This window comes from Salvelinus namaycush, chromosome 24 (assembly GCF_016432855.1).
Source record: "Salvelinus namaycush isolate Seneca chromosome 24, SaNama_1.0, whole genome shotgun sequence".
Taxonomy (NCBI): domain Eukaryota; kingdom Metazoa; phylum Chordata; class Actinopteri; order Salmoniformes; family Salmonidae; genus Salvelinus; species Salvelinus namaycush.
Genome location: NC_052330.1, coordinates 27884953 through 27904777, shown reverse-complemented (window position 1 = coordinate 27904777; position 19825 = coordinate 27884953). Strand labels below are relative to the sequence as shown.

Genomic DNA, 19825 nt, shown 5'->3' with positions numbered 1-19825 from the left:
GATTTGTTTAACACTTGTTTGGTTACTACATGATTCCATATGTGTTATTTCATAGTTTTGATGTCTCCACCATTATTCTATAATGTAGAAAATAGTTACAATAAAGAAAAACCCTTGAATGAGTAGGTGTCCACATGTTTGACTGGTACTGTACATGTACAATCACTCATACACACACTGCTTCAATCCAGCACTGATTGCTAGTAGAGTACTCCCTTATGGCAGACACTCACACCTCTCCTCTGTGTGTCCTAGATTGAGCAGACCAACAGACCAAACCTGTCTCTGTTCCTCATTAAGTACTTGATGATGTTGGTAGTCGGGATCCCTTCAGTGTTCTGGGTGGGCAGCAAGAAGACCTGCTTCGAATGGGCCAGCTTCTTCCACGGACAGAGACGCAAAGAGTAAGTCTCTAAAACACGTTTCCTAACATAAGTAGATTTGCACTATATAACTGTCATGAACATCAATGTTTTTCTAATGACTTGCATGATTACTGGTGGTACTCATTTGGCAAAGATGATTTCAATCAAATAGAGAGATGCTGTATATGGAATGAAGCCACTACACCTTTTCTTTAGTTTAAGACAAGTCAAAGGGCTCTATTCAATTCTGCGATAGAAATGTAAATGGCCTGAATGTATTATAACTGCTGGCTTTATGTAAAGTGGAGATTTAAAATTCAAATGAACAACTGTGGGTGATGTATAGTGCTATGGGTGATGTGTAGTGGTGTGGTTGATGTTAGTGGTATGGGTGATGTGTAGTAGTGTGGGTGATGTGGTGTGGTTGATGTTAGTGGAGTGGTATGAGTGATATGTAGGGGTATGAGTGATGTGTAGTGGTATGAGTGATGTGTAGTGGTGCGGGTGATGTGTAGTGGTGTGGCTGCTGTATAGTAGTGGTAGTGATAGGCCCCTTCTCTGTGCTCAACCCCCTCTCCCACCCCGTTCCACACACTCTTCCTTCCTCATCTACCGCTCTGCCTTCCCTTTCTCTCTCCCCTCCCTCCTCTGCATGGCCTCCCCTCCCCTCCAACCCTCCCTTCCACCTCTGTCTCGTCCCTCTCTCCCTTCTCCAGTAGTGTGGTGAACGAGAGTAGACAGGTGCTCCAGGAGCCAGATTTTGCCCAGCTGCTCCTGCACGATCCCATCGTAAGGAAGTCCAGAGGGACGTCCACACAGGGCACCTCCACCCACGCGTCTTCCACCTACCTGGCCATGCTGGACGAGCCCCCCAGCGGGAGCACCAGTCGGGCAAGCAGTGTCCGCAGCAAGATGAGCAGCTTCCATGGAAGCCTCTATAGATCCAGAGACGGCAGGTAGGGATGGACGGGGATAAGGGGAGTAAAAACAGCATGGGGCATCACTATGTTATGTATAGTCCCAGATACCTGACCAACCGTCTCTCTCCTGTCAGGTACACGGCGTGTAGTTTCCGCGGAGTCGAGGATCGCCTCCCCTACGACAGCATGCTCCACCTCAACGACCAATCAGGGTCCAGACACTGCAGCACCAACCGTCTGGACAGCATATCAAAGCACGGCTCCACCCAGCGCCTGGAGAGCAAATCGCAGCACAGCAGCATCAAGGACCTTAGCAACATCACCCAGGCCATTCAGAGCGCTCCCGGCAACGTAATCCACAGAGTCCTAGAGGAGAATGGAGCCACTGCCTGAACTACCCCCTAAACACGACCCTGTAGCTAAAACCCATCCTTTAAGATACACAAGTGTCTAGGCCTAGAGGTGGATGTTGATTTGGGACTGGGCATACTAGATCTTTGTGTGACAGTTTGAGAGTAAGGAGACTTTGGAAACACTGCATGGTTGTTTGATAATCATACCTCAACATGTCCCCTCACTCACAAAGCCCAGACCTCAATCCAATTGAGAATATGTGGTATGACTTAAAGATTGCTGTACACCAGCGGAACCCATCCAACTTGAAGAATGGGCAAAAATCCCAGTGGCTAGATGTGCCAAGCTTATAGAGACATACCCCAAGGGACTTGCAGCTGTACCTGCAGGTGTGAGAGCTGAACCAATAACACGGACATGGAAGAAGAAACAATATTCTTGAATACAGAGTAATCTCTCCAATGCTGTTTGTTCTCTGTTCTGGAGTCAGCACTATGTGAAAGACACTGTTCTGGAGTCAGCGCTATGTGAAAGACACTGTTCTGGAGTCAGCGCTATGTGAAAGACACTGTTCTGGAGTCAGCGCTATGTGAAAGACACTGTTCTGGAGTCAGCGCTATGTGAAAGACACTGTTCTGGAGTCAGCGCTATGTGAAAGACACTGTTCTGGAGTCAGCGCTATGTGAAAGACGGAGCGCAGGGATCAGTTTCACAGGGAAGATATTATCTATCGGCACGTTCCACTACTCGGGGGGGGGGGTGAAAAGGGATAAATCTAAGGATTTTAGAATCTAGATCGCTCCATTATTGGTCACACAAGCAAATGCTGCCAAAGCACTCCTCTTCAAAAGCCAATACTTTATTCTTATAGACCACATTGTTTACCTGTACGAGAACTATTGTAGACTGGTCTCAAAAACCACGGTTCTACTACTATACATTAAGGTACGTCTATTGTTTTCATTGCACTTCTGATGGAGGCAGTTAGAGGTACTGTATGTGAGGAGTAGGGCCAGGAGTCTTTCCGGACTGTGACCTGCCCAGGGGAAACTCAGGGTCCTAGTGATGACAGACACTGTCCCATTGTCAATCAATTGATGAATGAGCAGTTGTGAAGTGAAAGGCTGTATTGTATAACAGGATAACAGCGGACTTACAAACTCCAGCCTTATATGTAGAATACGATAGTGTTCTTTTCCCTCAGAATTAGAATCAGTTGTATTGTTCCTCCCCTTCCATGAATTGTATACCTACTTGTGTAAGATACATGTAAGCCAGAACTTCTTCTAGTAATGCCAATGTGAATAGATGTACATTTGTTTTGTTTGTTTTTTTAATTGGGGAGGGAGGGTCATTTGTGACATTTTTAATAAACTCTTCTCATAATACATCTGGGAAATCTGTAAGTGGATCTGTGCCCTAGCCTGGAAGCCAAACTGAATTTCAAAAGTGAAACAATAGCAATTCAGAATGGATCCAGGTTATATGTCCCCTCCCAAGGAAAGAAATTAAATCCGGACACGAAACTCAGTGAAGCCGTATTTGTAACAGCCCTCCGTTTTATTGAAATACATCGGAGTCAGGTTAATATAATGAGCTCTCTTCTTAATGAGCCAGTTTCCATACATTATTTGTTTGACCTTACACCTTAAATATTTCTGTGCAAAAAGAATCTACATCACCTGTAGTGGGTATCCTCAGTAAAACTCCCAAACTGTTCAAATAAAATGAACAAGTCAAAATTAAAAACTAATCCAAAACAAAAAAATGATTACATCTATAACATGCAAAACTGTACAAATTATTACAAAGCTATCCTATAAAAAAAGAAAGTGTAATATGATATGAAAGAGGTAAATAATATAGAAGGAACTTAAGACCTCACTGAAATGCAAAGGCTTTTTCTTTAAAAAAAATATGGTGGCACCTCAGCCTCAAACTACTACCCTCCATCTGGCCTTTCACCCCTCATCCTCGATTCAAAACACTTCTGATTTCTTCCTCCTTTTTTCTGTTGTACTCTTTTCTTCCAGCTGAATTGTTCGACCCTTACACCTAACTACACTGCGACTAAATTCAGCTCTTATTTCCCAAGTGTAGACTGTTCTGTCACACTCATTTTCATTGTTAGGATGAAAATAATCATTGGTCGTGACATTCCTGAGTTTTTTTTTAAAGAAGTGGGATGTACAATTTAAAGCCTGGTCTAAAATACTCAGACTAAGCTATGTCCTCTTTCTCAGCAAATACATTCTACAGACAAGGTCCAGCAGATATGAATAGGGAGACTTGGTAGCTTAAAAGGAAATGTTAAGAGAGGTGAATAAGTTAAGTTGAGACGGTTGAGTAAAACCAGCTTAGCGAGACTGACTCTTCCAGAGAAATTCTTATTTTTCAACCTCATTATAAAATGGTTTTCAAAAACACGTGGCACGAGCAGGCTAGAGATGCATGGCTGTATTTTACAAGGGAACAGAATAGAATTGTGGTTTAGGGTTAAGATTTAAGACTCCAATGGCAGGAATTTGTGTGTCATCTTTTTATACACTTAATAGGATAGCTGAAGATAACCTGCCATGTATACTACTTGGTACACCTCAACAGAAGGTCCATTTCAGCAGTAAGTAACAATAGTAAATCATTAAATGGTCTGTAACATAGAAACAATTCCTCATTAGACATGAAAATATTTATTTTCCAGAATAAGAGTCTCCTCTTCAGAGAGAAGAGGCAGTTGATCTAAGCACATGACCAATGCTCAGAAACAATAGCAAGTCAACTATTGTTTCAGTTCGACATAAATAGGATCCACACCATTGTGGTGTGCATTAGGGTCGGGGTCAATTACATTTCAATTCAGGTAAGTAAACAGAAATTCCGTCTCCGAGAAGCATTGAGGAGAATTAGAATGGGACTTCAGTTGACCGAATTAAAATGTAATGGACCCCAGTTTTGGTCTACATGAAAGTGATTGCATTAGCAGACAGCAATACACAGATTACCAGTTGATAGTAAGAACATAACAATGACAATTTGTAACAGAAATGACGCGTTGGCCTTGTCACCCTAGAATTCTTTTACATTTTTAAACCTCCATTTCAGCCCAGCGGTGTCTGTTTAGTCAAATCAACATCTCTTTACAATTGTAGTGTCTCCTTTTCCCCCTAATCTATCGGAACATTCTGAAAAATAAGCAAGGCTCTCTGAAAAATAATGAAGACTCAAGATTCAAGTCATTCTTTTTTGGTTATAACAAGCTTTCCAAAATCTCTGTTAGAAGTCAAAGGAACATATTTGAGGTTCACAGGTTGGTACCACAGGGAATATACATCCTCCTCAACTGATCTAACTGGATCATAGTGGAAAGAGTGGAGGGGGAAACACCTGTGTGTCTAAGTGTGAATGCATATGTGACTACTAGCTTAAAATAAATGCACATATTCACTCAACAGCACGGGTCCATGTGACCCATAAGAGTTTCCTCAAACCCAAATCAAAATAACACTCGACGGTTTGTCTCATACATGAAATAAAATAAATTTGTAAAAAAAAAAAAAATCTAAAAGCAATCATAAAAAGAACTGTGGTTTAAAATGGCTTTCGTGTGAATATAACCCCAAATCATTCTCAAAAAATAAAAAGGAATCCCAGATCTTCTCCCATCACGTATTTCTCTATAGTATTTCCCTTATATATTATTCTCTACTTTTAACTTATGTACATTGTGATGGGAATCAGCTTTTTGTAATTGGTTGGTGGTTGGTCTATTACGGTACTAGGTCTACACTACACAGAGAATGGTCCCAGTTCAGTGGATGAGGTCACTGGCCATGTCATAAGGAAGTGGCAGAAGGAGCTGTGATGTCATCATAGAATGTTCGGTCTGCTTCTAAACGCTGCTGTCCCTAAGAATTCTAGAACGTGAAGCACGCAAGGTCAGGGGTCAACCTAGAGTTAAAATACCCCTCATCATAGTTGTATTTTTTGCACTGCTTTACTGTAGCTTTTCACTGATGGTACAAACAAATGAAGTCACTGCACATATTTCACTTTCATGAGAAAAATAAACATCATTGCTTTTTGTTGTTGTTGTGAGCCTTGTATTGTCAATGGAATGCCCCCCCCTCTTCTGATATTAACTACCGTTCCGGAAGAAAGCAAACGAAAGAAAGAGGAAACATCCTCTGTGAAACACCCTGTTCTGATTAATAAATAAAAGGTGGTCCCCCAAACCCAAAGGATGCTATGTACACGTATCAAATGATCTGTTATTGTTCCATCCTCTTCTTCTTGTCTCTACTTGAGGTTTGTGACTCTTTACAGGAGTTGCCAATTACATGGGGAGATACTCAACACGGGGCTAGTAGTGCTGTAATCAAAAGTACTTTCAATTAAACTTAGCGCTTCGCTTATTCTAGCTATCAGCTACAAAGCAGATGGAAGGATGTGTCAATTTTCATTCCTATATTGTATGCCCCCCTCAAAAAAACACACACACAGGCGTCCACACAAACATTTGCAAGCACGCACACACTCTTCCGCGCATTAACTAACATATCTTCTCCTAGTATTTCCTTCTTGGTCAAACACTTCCTTTCCCTGTGTTTGTTTCTAGATCTCAGTTCCAGTCAAAGGTGAAGTAAGTGGGAGGGGCCTATGGCAGCAGGTGCAGTTCCGTGGGCAGGGGATAGGCGGAGCCAGGGGAGGGGGCGGGGCCCAGGGCTCGGTGAGGGTCAGGGATTGGAGCGGTGTGCTGTCTGTCACTCATGTGTCCCAGCCGGTCATGCGGTCTGTGCTCTCCAGAGAGAGGGACTTGGTCTTGTGGGGTGAGGCCGGGCTGGGGGGACTGCTGAACGTAGAACTGTTGGACGCCGTCGAGTGACGGGGTGAGTCAGAGTCCTGGAGAGAGAAAGGGAATAGGAGAAGAGGGACAGGGAGAAAGACAGTAAGGGAGGAAGGGAGAGAGAGAGAGAGAGGCACTTAGATGTCATACTCTTCTCACAGCTAACCACAGAACTGGCTAGGGTCACGTTCAGTAGGCATGCAATGCTGCTGTGACAGAATGGGATACTACCTGAACTTGTGTGAGAAAAAGAAGGCCAATAGTTTTCTCCCATTCATGCATACGGAACACAACTGATCTCTGCAATGAGTTCCAGTAGATCGAGGCTGGTCAACAAGTCCTCAGGGTCCGTGTGTGTGTGTGTGTGTGTGTGTGTGTGTGTGTGTGTGTGTGTGTGTGTGTGTGTGTGTGTGTGTGTGTGTGTGTGTGTGTGTGTCTGCTGATGTGGACATGGTGACATCACTTCATATCCCATCAATCACATGAAGCGCTGGAAACCTTCCACATCAACAGACAAAGAGCAGCTCGATTGGCTCGACTGGTTGGAGCAAAGCGCCTACATGAGGTCCGGTCTGCTGTCTACTACTACAGCAGTCAGTGGCGGTGGACCCATTATGTTCCAGCCCAGCTCAAAACGCACCTGGTTCAAATAATCAACACATACAGTGCCTTCAGAAAGTATTCAGACCCCTTGACTTTAACTACATTTTGTTACGTTACAGCCTTATTCTAAAATGTATTACATAGTTTTTTCCCCTCATCAATCTACACACAATACCCCCAAATGACAAAGCAAAAACAATTTTAGAATTTCTTGCTGATTTATTAAAGATAAAAATAAACTGAAATATCACATTTACATAAGTATTCAGACCCTTCACTCAGTACTTTGTTGAAGCACCTTTGGCAGCAATAAAAAATGAATTTATTATCAAACGTTTATTTAACTAGGCAAGTCAGTTAAGAACAAATTCTTATTTTACAATGACGGACTACCCTGGCCAAACCCTCCCCTAACCCGGATGACGCTGGGCCAATTGTGCGCCGCCCTATGAGACTCCTGATTACAGTCGGTTGGCATACAGCCCGGGATCAAACCAGGGTCTGTAGTGACGCCTCTAGCACTCAGATGCAGTGCCTTAGAACGCTGCGCCACACGGGAGCCTTACAGCATCGAGTTCTCTTGGGAAGCTACAAGCTTGGCACATCTGTATTTGGGGAGTTTCTCCCATTCTTCTCTGCAGATCCTCTCAAGCTGTCAGGTTGGATGGGGAGCGTTGCTGCACAGCTATTTTCAGGTCTCTCCAGAGATGTTCGATCGGGTTCAAGTCCAGCTCTGGCTGGGCCACTCAAGGACATTGAGACTTGTCCCGAAGCTACTCCTGTGTTGCCTTGGCTGTGTGCTTAGGGTCGTTGTCCTGTTGAAAGATGAACCTTCGCCCCAGTCTGAGGTCCTGAGCGGTCTGGAGAAGGTTTTCGTCAAGGATCTCACTGTACTTTGTTCCGTTCATCTTTGCCTCGATCCTGACTAGTCTCCCAGTCCCTGCCGCTGAAGAACATCCCCACAGCATGATGCTGCCACCACCATGCTTCACTGTAGGTATGGTGATAGGTTTCCTACAGATATGACGCTCGGCATTCAAGCCAAAAACTTTAATCTTGGTTTCACCAGACCAGAGAATATTGTTTCTCATGGTCTGAGAGTCTTTAGGTTCCTTTTGGCAAACTCCAAGCAGGTTGTCACGTGCCTTTTACTGAGGAGTGGTTTCCGTCTGGCCACTCTACCATAAAGGCCTGATTGGTGGAGTGCTGCAGAGATGGTTGTCCTTCTGGAAGGCTCTGTCAGAGTGACCATCAGGTTCTTGGTCACCTCCCTGACCAAGGCCCTTCTCCCCCGATTGCTCAGTTTGGCCGGGCGGCCAGCTCTAGGAAGAGTATTGGTGGTTCCAAACTTCTTCCATTTAAGAATGATGGAGGCCACTTTGTTCTTGGGCACCTTCAATGCTGCATACATTTTTTGGTACCCTTCCCCAGATCTGTGCCTCGACACAATCCTGTCTCGGAGCTCTACGGACAATTCCTTCGACCTCATGGCTTTGCTCTGACATGCACTGTCAACTGTGGGACATAATATAGACAGGTGTGTGCCTTTCCAAATCACGTCCAATCAATTGAATTTACCACAGGTGGACTCCAATCAAGTTGTAGAAACATCTCAAGGATGATCAATGGAAACAGGATGCACCTGAGCTCAATTTCGAGTCTCATAGCAAAGGTTCTGAATACTTATGTAAATAAGGTATTTGTTTTTTAATTTTAATAATTTGCAAACATTTCTAAAAACCTGTTGGCTTTAATGTAACAAAGTCAAGGGATCTGAATACTTTCCGAAGGCACTGTACATTGGTCTGAAGCTATACCACAATTAGTTTATCACGATTGTGTGTGTGTGTGTGTGTGTGTGTGTGTGTGTTAGTGCTGGGTTGGGGTGGAACAAAAGCCTGCATACATTGTTGATACTCCAAAATGATATGCCATGCCTACTATAGTACAGTGCAATGTAGTGGACAGCATTGAGACACTAGTTAGGGAAACTAGGTTTGAGAGCGTCGCCCTCATTCACCGAAGGGAGGTAGTAGGGTTTCAATATTCCAGTAACTTTCCAAAATGGCCAGGTTTTCCAGAAATGTCCTGCTCATTTCATCCTGATTCCGGGAATCTTCCAACTAGGATTTCTGGAAAACCTGGCAATTTTAGGATAGTTAAGGGAATTTTTCAACACTTTAAGGGAGGTAGAGTGAGGGAGTTGTTTCTCACTAAGAAAACAATGTTTCACAAACAATGTTTCACTTCTATGGCTATTTCTACAGTAGGCTTCGGCTGTGGGCGCTACAACTGTACACCACAGCACTACTGTAGCTGGCACAGAGGTACAGGTACTATAATGGCCTATGAGAGAGGAGAGCCACAGTATCCAGTATCCTATTGTTTTCTGAAATGGTGCAGTTGGTAGAGCATGGCGCTTGCAACGCCAGGGTTGTGGGTTCATTCCCCACGGGGGGACCAGGATGAATATGTATGAACTTTCCAATTTGTAAGTCGCTCTGGATAAGAGCGTCTGCTAAATGACTTAAATGTTAAATGTAAATATTCCTGATCATCTTTCAATTAATCAATCAGTCAGAACAGACACTGATGGTTATTATCAGAAACATGGGTTGGGTTTCCACAAGGTTAGGGTAAGGGGTAGGCCACAGGGTTAGGGTAAGGGGTAGGCCACAGGGTTAGGGTAAGGGGTAGGCCACAAGGTTAGGGTAAGGGGTAGGCCACAGGGTTAGGGTAAGGGGTAGGCCACAGGGTTAGGGTAAGGGGTAGGCCACAAGGTTAGGGTAAGGGGTAGGCCACAGGGTTAGGGTAAGGGGTAGGCCACAGGGTTAGGGTAAGGGGTAGGCCACAGGGTTAGGGGTAGGCCACAGAGTTAGGGTAAGGGGTAGGCCACAGGGTTAGGGTAAGGGGTAGGCCACAGGGTTAGGGTAAGGGGTAAGGCCACAGGGTTAGGGTAAGGGGTAGGCCACAGGGTTAGGGTAAGGGGTAAGGCCACAGGGTTAGGGTAAGGCCACAGGGTTAGGGTAAGGGGTAGGCCACAGGGTTAGGGTAATGGGTAGGCCACAGGGTTAGGGTAAGGGGTAGGCCACAGGGTTAGGGGTAGGGGTAGGCCACAGGGTTAGGGGTAGGGGTAGGCCACAGGGTTAGGGTAAGGGGTAGGCCACAGGGTTAGGGGTAGGGGTAGGCCACAGGGTTAGGGTAATGGGTAGGCCACAGGGTTAGGGTAATGGGTAGGCCACAGGGTTAGGGTAAGGGGTAGGCCACAGGGTTAGGGGTAGGCCACAGGGTTAGGGTAATGGGTAGGCCACAGGGGTAGGGGTAGGCCACAGGGTTAGGGTAAGGCCACAGGGGTAGGGGTAGGCCACAGGGTTAGGGTAAGGCCACAGGGTTAGGGGTAGGCCACAGGGTTAGGGTAATGGGTAGGCCACAGGGTAATGGGTAGGCCACAGGGTTAGGGTAAGGCCACAGGGTTAGGGTAAGGGGTAAGGCCACAGGGTTAGGGTAAGGGGTAGGCCACAGGGTTAGGGTAAGGGGTAGGCCACAGGGTTAGGGTAAGGGGTAGGCCACAGGGTTAGGGTAATGGGTAAGGCCACAGGGTTAGGGTAAGGGGTAGGCCACAGGGTTAGGGTAATGGGTAGGCCACAGGGTTAGGGTAAGGCCACAGGGTTAGGGTAAGGGGTAAGGCCACAGGGTTAGGGTAAGGGGTAAGGCCACAGGGTTAGGGTAAGGCCACAGGGTTAGGGTAAGGCCACAGGGTTAGGGTAAGGGGTAAGGCCACAGGGTTAGGGTAAGGGGTAGGCCACAGGGTTAGGGTAAGGGGTAGGCCACAGGGTTAGGGTAATGGGTAGGCCACAGGGTTAGGGTAAGGCCACAGGGTTAGGGTAAGGGGTAGGCCACAGGGTTAGGGTAAGGCCACAGGGTTAGGGTTAGGGGTAGGCCACAGGGTTAGGGGTAGGCCACAGGGTTAGGGGTAGGCCACAGGGTTAGGGTAAGGGGTAGGCAACAGGGTTAGGGTTAGGCCACAGGGTTAGGGTAAGGGGTAGGCCACAGGGTTAGGGTTAGGCCACAGGGTTAGGGTAATGGGTAGGCCACAGGGTTAGGGTAAGGCCACAGGGTTAGGGTAAGGGGTAGGCCACAGGGTTAGGGTAAGGGGTAGGCCACAGGGTTAGGGTTAGGGGTAGGCCACAGGGTTAGGGTAAGGGGTAGGCCACAGGGTTAGGGTAAGGGGTAGGCCACAGGGTAATGGGTAGGCCACAGGGTTAGGGTAAGGGGTAGGCCACAGGGTTAGGGTAAGGGGTAGGCCACAGGGTTAGGGTTAGGGGTAGGCCACAGGGTTAGGGTAAGGGGTAGGCCACAGGGTTAGGGTAAGGGGTAGGCCACAGGGTTAGGGTAAGGGGTAGGCCACAGGGTTAGGGTAATGGGTAGGCCACAGGGTAATGGGTAGGCCACAGGGTTAGGGTAAGGGGTAGGCCACAGGGTTAGGGTAATGGGTAGGCCACAGGGTTAGGGTAAGGGGTAGGCCACAGGGTTAGGGTAAGGGGTAGGCCACAGGGTAATGGGTAGGCCACAGGGTTAGGGTAAGGGGTAGGCCACAGGGTTAGGGTAAGGCCACAGGGTTAGGGTAAGGGGTAGGCCACATGGTTAGGGTAAGGGGTAGGCCACAGGGTTAGGGTTAGGGGTAGGCCACAGGGTTAGGGTAAGGGGTAAGGCCACAGGGTTAGGGTTAGGGGTAGGCCACAGGGTTAGGGTAAGGGGTAGGCCACAGGGTTAGGGTAATGGGTAGGCCACAGGGTTAGGGTAAGGGGTAGGCCACAGGGTTAGGGTAATGGGTAGGCCACAGGGTTAGGGTAAGGCCACAGGGTTAGGGTAAGGGGTAGGCCACAGGGTTAGGGTAAGGCCACAGGGTTAGGGTAAGGCCACAGGGTTAGGGTAAGGGGTAGGCCACAGGGTTAGGGTAATGGGTAGGCCACAGGGTTAGGGTAATGGGTAGGCCACAGGGTTAGGGTAAGGGGTAGGCCACAGGGTTAGGGTAAGGGGTAGGCCACAGGGTTAGGGTAAGGGGTAGGCCACAGGGTTAGGGGTAGGCCACAGGGTTAGGGGTAGGCCACAGGGTTAGGGGTAGGCCACGGGGTTAGGGTTAGGGGTAGGCCACAGGGTTAGGGTAAGGGGTAGGCCACAGGGTTAGGGTAAGGGGTAGGCCACAGGGTTAGGGTTAGGGGTAGGCCACAGGGTTAGGGTAAGGGGTAGGCCACAGGGTTAGGGGTAGGGGTAGGCCACAGGGTTAGGGTAATGGGTAGGCCACAGGGTAATGGGTAGGCCACAGGGTTAGGGTAAGGCCACAGGGTTAGGGTAAGGGGTAAGGCCACAGGGTTAGGGTAAGGGGTAGGCCACAGGGTTAGGGTAAGGGGTAGGCCACAGGGTTAGGGTAAGGGGTAGGCCACAGGGTTAGGGTAAGGGGTAGGCCACAGGGTTAGGGTAAGGGGTAGGCCACAGGGTTAGGGTAAGGCCACAGGGTTAGGGTAAGGGGTAGGCCACAGGGTTAGGGTAAGGGGTAGGCCACAGGGTTAGGGTTAGGGGTAGGCCACAGGGTTAGGGTAAGGGGTAAGGCCACAGGGTTAGGGTTAGGGGTAGGCCACAGGGTTAGGGTAAGGGGTAGGCCACAGGGTTAGGGTAATGGGTAGGCCACAGGGTTAGGGTAAGGGGTAGGCCACAGGGTTAGGCCACAGGGTTAGGGTAAGGCCACAGGGTTAGGGTAAGGGGTAGGCCACAGGGTTAGGGTAATGGGTAAGGCCACAGGGTTAGGGTAAGGCCACAGGGTTAGGGTAAGGGGTAGGCCACAGGGTTAGGGTAAGGGGTAGGCCACAGGGTAATGGGTAGGCCACAGGGTTAGGGTAAGGGGTAGGCCACAGGGTTAGGGTAAGGCCACAGGGTTAGGGTAAGGGGTAGGCCACAGGGTTAGGGTAAGGGGTAGGCCACAGGGTTAGGGTTAGGGGTAGGCCACAGGGTTAGGGTAAGGGGTAAGGCCACAGGGTTAGGGTTAGGGGTAGGCCACAGGGTTAGGGTAAGGGGTAGGCCACAGGGTTAGGGTAATGGGTAGGCCACAGGGTTAGGGTAAGGGGTAGGCCACAGGGTTAGGCCACAGGGTTAGGGTAAGGCCACAGGGTTAGGGTAAGGGGTAGGCCACAGGGTTAGGGTAATGGGTAAGGCCACAGAGTTAGGGTAAGGCCACAGGGTTAGGGTAAGGCCACAGGGTTAGGCCACAGGGTTAGGGGTAGGCCACAGGGTTAGGGTAAGGGGTAGGCCACAGGGTTAGGGTAATGGGTAGGCCACAGGGTTAGGGTAAGGCCACAGGGTTAGGGTAAGGGGTAAGGCCACAGGGTTAGGGTAAGGGGTAAGGCCACAGGGTTAGGGTAAGGCCACAGGGTTAGGGTAAGGGGTAAGGCCACAGGGTTAGGGTAAGGGGTAGGCCACAGGGTTAGGGTAAGGGGTAGGCCACAGGGTTAGGGTAATGGGTAGGCCACAGGGTTAGGGTAAGGCCACAGGGTTAGGGTAAGGGGTAGGCCACAGGGTTAGGGTAAGGCCACAGGGTTAGGGTTAGGGGTAGGCCACAGGGTTAGGGGTAGGCCACAGGGTTAGGGGTAGGCCACAGGGTTAGGGTAAGGGGTAGGCAACAGGGTTAGGGTTAGGCCACAGGGTTAGGGTAAGGGGTAGGCCACAGGGTTAGGGTTAGGCCACAGGGTTAGGGTAATGGGTAGGCCACAGGGTTAGGGTAAGGCCACAGGGTTAGGGTAAGGGGTAGGCCACAGGGTTAGGGTAAGGGGTAGGCCACAGGGTTAGGGTTAGGGGTAGGCCACAGGGTTAGGGTAAGGGGTAGGCCACAGGGTAATGGGTAGGCCACAGGGTTAGGGTAAGGGGTAGGCCACAGGGTTAGGGTAAGGGGTAGGCCACAGGGTTAGGGTTAGGGGTAGGCCACAGGGTTAGGGTAAGGGGTAGGCCACAGGGTTAGGGTAAGGGGTAGGCCACAGGGTTAGGGTAATGGGTAGGCCACAGGGTTAGGGTAATGGGTAGGCCACAGGGTAATGGGTAGGCCACAGGGTTAGGGTAAGGGGTAGGCCACAGGGTTAGGGTAAGGGGTAGGCCACAGGGTTAGGGTAATGGGTAGGCCACAGGGTTAGGGTAAGGGGTAGGCCACAGGGTTAGGGTAAGGGGTAGGCCACAGGGTAATGGGTAGGCCACAGGGTTAGGGTAAGGGGTAGGCCACAGGGTTAGGGTAAGGCCACAGGGTTAGGGTAAGGGGTAGGCCACAGGGTTAGGGTAAGGGGTAGGCCACAGGGTTAGGGTTAGGGGTAGGCCACAGGGTTAGGGTAAGGGGTAAGGCCACAGGGTTAGGGTTAGGGGTAGGCCACAGGGTTAGGGTAAGGGGTAGGCCACAGGGTTAGGGTAATGGGTAGGCCACAGGGTTAGGGTAAGGGGTAGGCCACAGGGTTAGGCCACAGGGTTAGGGTAAGGCCACAGGGTTAGGGTAAGGGGTAGGCCACAGGGTTAGGGTAATGGGTAGGCCACAGGGTTAGGGTAAGGCCACAGGGTTAGGGTAAGGGGTAGGCCACAGGGTTAGGGTTAGGCCACAGGGTTAGGGTAAGGGGTAGGCCACAGGGTTAGGGTTAGGGGTAGGCCACAGGGTTAGGGGTAGGCCACAGGGTTAGGGGTAGACCACAGGGTTAGGGTAAGGGGTAGGCCACAGGGTTAGGGTAATGGGTAGGCCACAGGGTTAGGGGTAGGCCACAGGGTTAGGGGTAGGCCACAGGGTTAGGGTAAGGGGTAGGCCACAGGGTTAGGGTTAGGGTTAGGCCACAGGGTTAGGGTAAGGGGTAGGCCACAGGGTTAGGGTAAGGGGTAGGCCACAGGGTTAGGGGTAGGCCACAGGGTTAGGGTAAGGGGTAGGCCACAGGGTTAGGGGTAGGCCACAGGGTTAGGGGTAGGCCACAGGGTTAGGGGTAGGCCACGGGGTTAGGGTTAGGGGTAGGCCACAGGGTTAGGGTAAGGGGTAGGCCACAGGGTTAGGGTAAGGGGTAGGCCACAGGGTTAGGGTAAGGGGTAGGCCACAGGGTTAGGGTAAGGGGTAGGCCACAGGGTTAGGGTAATGGGTAGGCCACAGGGTTAGGGTAAGGCCACAGGGTTAGGGTAAGGGGTAGGCCACAGGGTTAGGGTAAGGCCACAGGGTTAGGGTAAGGGGTAGGCCACAGGGTAAGGGGTAGGCCACAGGGTAAGGAGTAGGCCACAGGGTTAGGGTAAGGCCACAGGGTTAGGGTAAGGGGTAGGCCACAGGGTTAGGGTAAGGCCACAGGGTTAGGGTAAGGGGTAGGCCACAGGGTTAGGGTAAGGGGTAGGCCACAGGGTTAGGGTTAGGGGTAGGCCACAGGGTTAGGGTAATGGGTAGGCCACAGGGTTAGGGTAAGGGGTAGGCCACAGGGTTAGGGTAAGGGGTAGGCCACAGGGTTAGGGTAATGGGTAGGCCACAGGGTTAGGGTAATGGGTAGGCCACAGGGTTAGGGTAATGGGTAGGCCACAGGGTTAGGGGTAGGCCACAGGGTTAGGGTAAGGGGTAGGCCACAGGGTTAGGGTAAGGGGTAGGCCACAGGGTTAGGGTAATGGGTAGGCCACAGGGTTAGGGTAATGGGTAGGCCACAGGGTTAGGGGTAGGGGTAGGCCACAGGGTTAGGGGTAGGGGTAGGCCACAGGGTTAGGGTAAGGGGTAGGCCACAGGGTTAGGGTAAGGGGTAGGCCACAGGGTTAGGGTAAGGGGTAGGCCACAGGGTTAGGGTAATGGGTAGGCCACAGGGTTAGGGTAATGGGTAGGCCACAGGGTTAGGGTAATGGGTAGGCCACAGGGTTAGGGTAAGGGGTAGGCCACAGGGTTAGGGTAAGGGGTAGGCCACAGGGTTAGGGTAATGGGTAGGCCACAGGGTTAGGGTAATGGGTAGGCCACAGGGTTAGGGGTAGGCCACAGGGTTTGGGTTAGGCCACAGGGTTAGGGGTAAGGCCACAGGGTTAAGTCCCAGGGGGAGAATATGGAAACAGACAGACAAAACATGCAGGGTAGAGGATGGTGACACACTATTCTGAAAACCAAATCAGGAACCTAAGAGCGGAGCCACACTAGAGCAGGCCAGGGGAGAGGGGGACGAGCAAGAACCCTCTAGCCAGAGACAAGGGGTGGCAGGGCATCTGTGACATAGCCATCAGATGCTGATAGGGCTGAAATGGTGCAGTGGACAGGAGGGGGACTGATGGTGGCTTTGGGGCAAAGCTTCATGACTGTGTGTGTGTGTGTGTGTGTGTGTGTGTGTGTGTGTGTGTGTGTGTGTGTGTGTGTGTGTGTGTGTGTGTGTGTGTATGGTTGAGGATACAGTGTGTCTGGGTTGGTTGTATGTGTGTGGGTGCTGACATTACCTTCATCTTACTAAGCAGGGTCCTTAAAGCCCTTTTCAGATCAGGGGTCTTCTCCGATGGCGAGACCGCCTGCCACTGGAGAGGTAAGAGTTACAGACTCAGCGGCCCAGCCCAGAGAACAACATGCTGGGGCTGGGGGAGCGTAGAGGAGAGGGCTGGGGTGGGAGTGAGATGGGGCCAGGCACAAATCACGATGGAGCCAGCCAGGTCTGAGGGAGGGGGGGTACGGTAGACAGTCAGCCAGGTCTGAGGGAGGGTGGTACGGTAGACAGTCAGCCAGGTCTGAGGAGGGGGGGTACGGTAGACAGTCAGCCAGGTCTGAGGGAGGGCTGGGGGTACGGTAGACAGTCAGCCAGGTCTGAGGGAGGGCTGGTACGGTAGACAGTCAGCCAGGTCTGAGGGAGGGGGGGTACGGTAGACAGTCAGCCAGGTCTGAGGGAGGGGGGGTACGGTAGACAGTCAGCCAGGTCTGAGGGAGGGGGGGTACGGTAGACAGTCAGCCAGGTCTGAGGGAGGGGGGGTACGGTAGACAGTCAGCCAGGTCTGAGGGAGGGGGGGTACGGTAGACAGTCAGCCAGGTCTGAGGGAGGGCTGGTACGGTAGACAGTCAGCCAGGTCTGAGGGAGGGGGGGGTACGGTAGACAGTCAGCCAGGTCTGAGGGAGGGGGGGTACGGTAGACAGTCAGCCAGGTCTGAGGGAGGGGGGGTACGGTAGACAGTCAGCCAGGTCTGAGGGAGGGGGGGTACGGTAGACAGTCAGTCAGGTCTGAGGGAGGGGGGGTATGGTAGACAGTCAGCCAGGTCTGAGGGAGGGGGGGTACGGTAGACAGTCAGCCAGGTCTGAGGGAGGGGGTTGGTACGGTAGACAGTCAGCCAGGTCTGAGGGAGGGGGTTGGTACGGTAGACAGTCAGCCAGGTCTGAGGGAGGGGGTTGGTACGGTAGACAGTCAGCCAGGTCTGAGGGAGGGGGTTGGTATGGTAGACAGCCAGGCCAGAAGAGGGAGCCAAAGGCAGGATGGCTAGCTAAGGCTAGAATCACTGTTGGAGGATGGCTAGACGCTTGAGGTAAAAATTGCTCTTAATCACAGATCTAGGACCAGATTATTATACCCCAAATCTAACCTGAACCATTAGGGGGATGAAGAACTATCTGACCCTGAATCAGTAGTTAAGGGTGAATTGTAGATACATCTGGCTGGGTGGGTGGTTGAGGCTGCGGGTGGGAGAGGGGAGGCCATGTGCAGATAACCATAGGGGTGGCTGGGGTCAGGGTTGGGTAGGGGGCCGATTGAGTTCCCTGTGAGGGGCTAGCATGCTGGTGATTGAGGAAGGGATGGGGCGAAGGGCGAGAGGCACGAGAACACGGAGGCTGGGTGGTGGTGGCAGAGTTATGGGGAACACTTTGATATGTACATGTGTACATGCTTCCACGTCATTGGACACCAGCTAGAGTATTCTTACTCTCTATGTATTGATATGGCACGATTTCTCACCTGAGTGATCCTTGTCATATTTAGAGCAACTGTGCTCAAATGATTCATTAAACGTGGTTTCAGACCCATCCATTTAACTATCACAACCAAAATACAACTCAGAACACTACGAGATATGACTGATCAGAACAACTTCAAATCCTAATGGTATATCATCTGAGACACTCAGCCGATTCAACACAATTCTACCCAATTGTTAGTAGTTGAGTTTTATTAGCCTTAATCAAGTGCACTTCACCCAGGCACCCTAGGGAGAGAGTACGCTAGGCTGGTCACGTACCTCTCTGTCGAATTGGGAGAGGGGTGCGTCGCTGCAGCCGTCCATACCCCCTCCGGAGGACAAGGAGCTCTCGGAGGGAGAGGTCATGGTCTGGCGCTTAGAGCTGTAGCTACCCCCAGACAGCTCTCTCCTCAACGCACTGCCGTTCTGAGATGACGAACCTGGAGAGAGAAAAATAAAAAGGGATGGGGAAGAAAGAGAGGAATGGGGAGAGAGAGGGACAGAGAAGGGGAGAGGGGGAGGTAGGAATGGAAGATAATCATTTGTATCAGTCAATACAATACAAATGCATTTAAATCTACTTTCCATGTTGCATTAGTAACAAGCACTTCCATTTCACTACCCAGGCCTATATTTATAACAACTTTTTTAATCCCCTTTTTATTATACAATATTTCTTTATTTATCAAGCCTACTAGCCTAGTGTATTTGGTAGTGTGGTACTTACGGATGCCCAGTCCACTGCTGGCGCTCATGGACCGTCCCGGCTCGGCTCTGTTCTTAGTGATGGAGGGGATGGACACGGAGCCACTGAAGCCTGCAGCACGACTCTCCTGAACACGCACGTTCTGCGTTAAGACAGGAGAGGACAGAGACCGACGGGGACAGATGAGGACAGAGACCGACGGGGACGGATGAGGACAGAGACCGACGGGGACGGATGAGGACAGAGACCGACGGGGACGGATGAGGACAGAGACCGACGGGGACGGATGAGGACAGAGACCGACGGGGACGGATGAGGACAGAGACCGACGGGGACGGATGAGGACAGAGACCGACGGGGACGGATGAGGACAGAGACCGACGGGGACGGATGAGGACAGAGACCGACGGGGACGGATGAGGACAGAGACCGACGGGGACGGATGAGGACAGAGACCGACAGGGACGGATGAGGACAGAGAGACGGGAACGGATGAGGACAGAGAGACGGGAACGGATGAGGACAGAGAGACGGGAACGGATGATGACAGTGACGGATGAGGACAGAGACAAACGGGGACGGATGAGGACAGAGACAAACGGGGACGGATGAGGACAGAGGCAGACGAGGACAGAGACAGATGAGCACAGAGACAGATGAACACAGAGACAGATGGGGACGGATGAGGACAGAGGCAGATGAGGACAGAGACAGACGGGGACGGATGAGGACAGAGGCAGATGAGGACAGAGACAGACAGAGGCAGATGAGGACAGAGACAGATGAGGACAGAGACAGAGACAAACGAGGACAGAGACAGACGAGCACAGAGACAAACGAGGACAGAGACAGACGAGCACAGAGACAGACGAGCACAGAGACAGATGAGGACAGAGACAGATGAGGACAGAGAGGCAGAGACAGATGAGGACAGAGAGGCAGAGACAGATGAGGACAGAGAGGCAGAGACAGATGAGGACAGAGAGGCAGAGACAGACGAGGACAGAGACAGACGAGGACAGAGACAGATGAGGACAGAGACAGATGAGGACAGAGAGGCAGAGACAGATGAGGACAGAGAGGCAGA

At 50.8% G+C, this 19825-nt stretch overlaps 2 protein-coding genes across 2 annotated transcripts in view; one reads left to right on the top strand and one right to left on the bottom strand.

Moving 5' to 3' along the window:
• Positions 1-1678, top strand: part of LOC120019559 (frizzled-3-like) — a 50329-nt gene extending 48651 nt beyond the window's left edge. Inside the window, exons 6-8 of the mRNA XM_038962863.1 lie at positions 256-404; positions 1085-1321; positions 1420-1678. Coding sequence (XP_038818791.1) covers positions 256-404; positions 1085-1321; positions 1420-1678 — 645 coding nt within the window. The remainder of the gene's footprint in view (positions 1-255; positions 405-1084; positions 1322-1419) is intronic.
• Positions 1679-3166: 1488 nt separating this feature from the next.
• The window catches only part of LOC120019139 (serine/threonine-protein kinase MRCK alpha-like), a 120126-nt gene continuing 103467 nt past the window's right edge, over positions 3167-19825 (bottom strand). The window contains exons 37-39 of the mRNA XM_038962417.1: positions 18760-18880; positions 18312-18472; positions 3167-6538 (exon numbers count right to left, since the gene is read on the bottom strand). Coding sequence (XP_038818345.1) covers positions 6404-6538; positions 18312-18472; positions 18760-18880 — 417 coding nt within the window. The 3' untranslated portion in view covers positions 3167-6403. The remainder of the gene's footprint in view (positions 6539-18311; positions 18473-18759; positions 18881-19825) is intronic.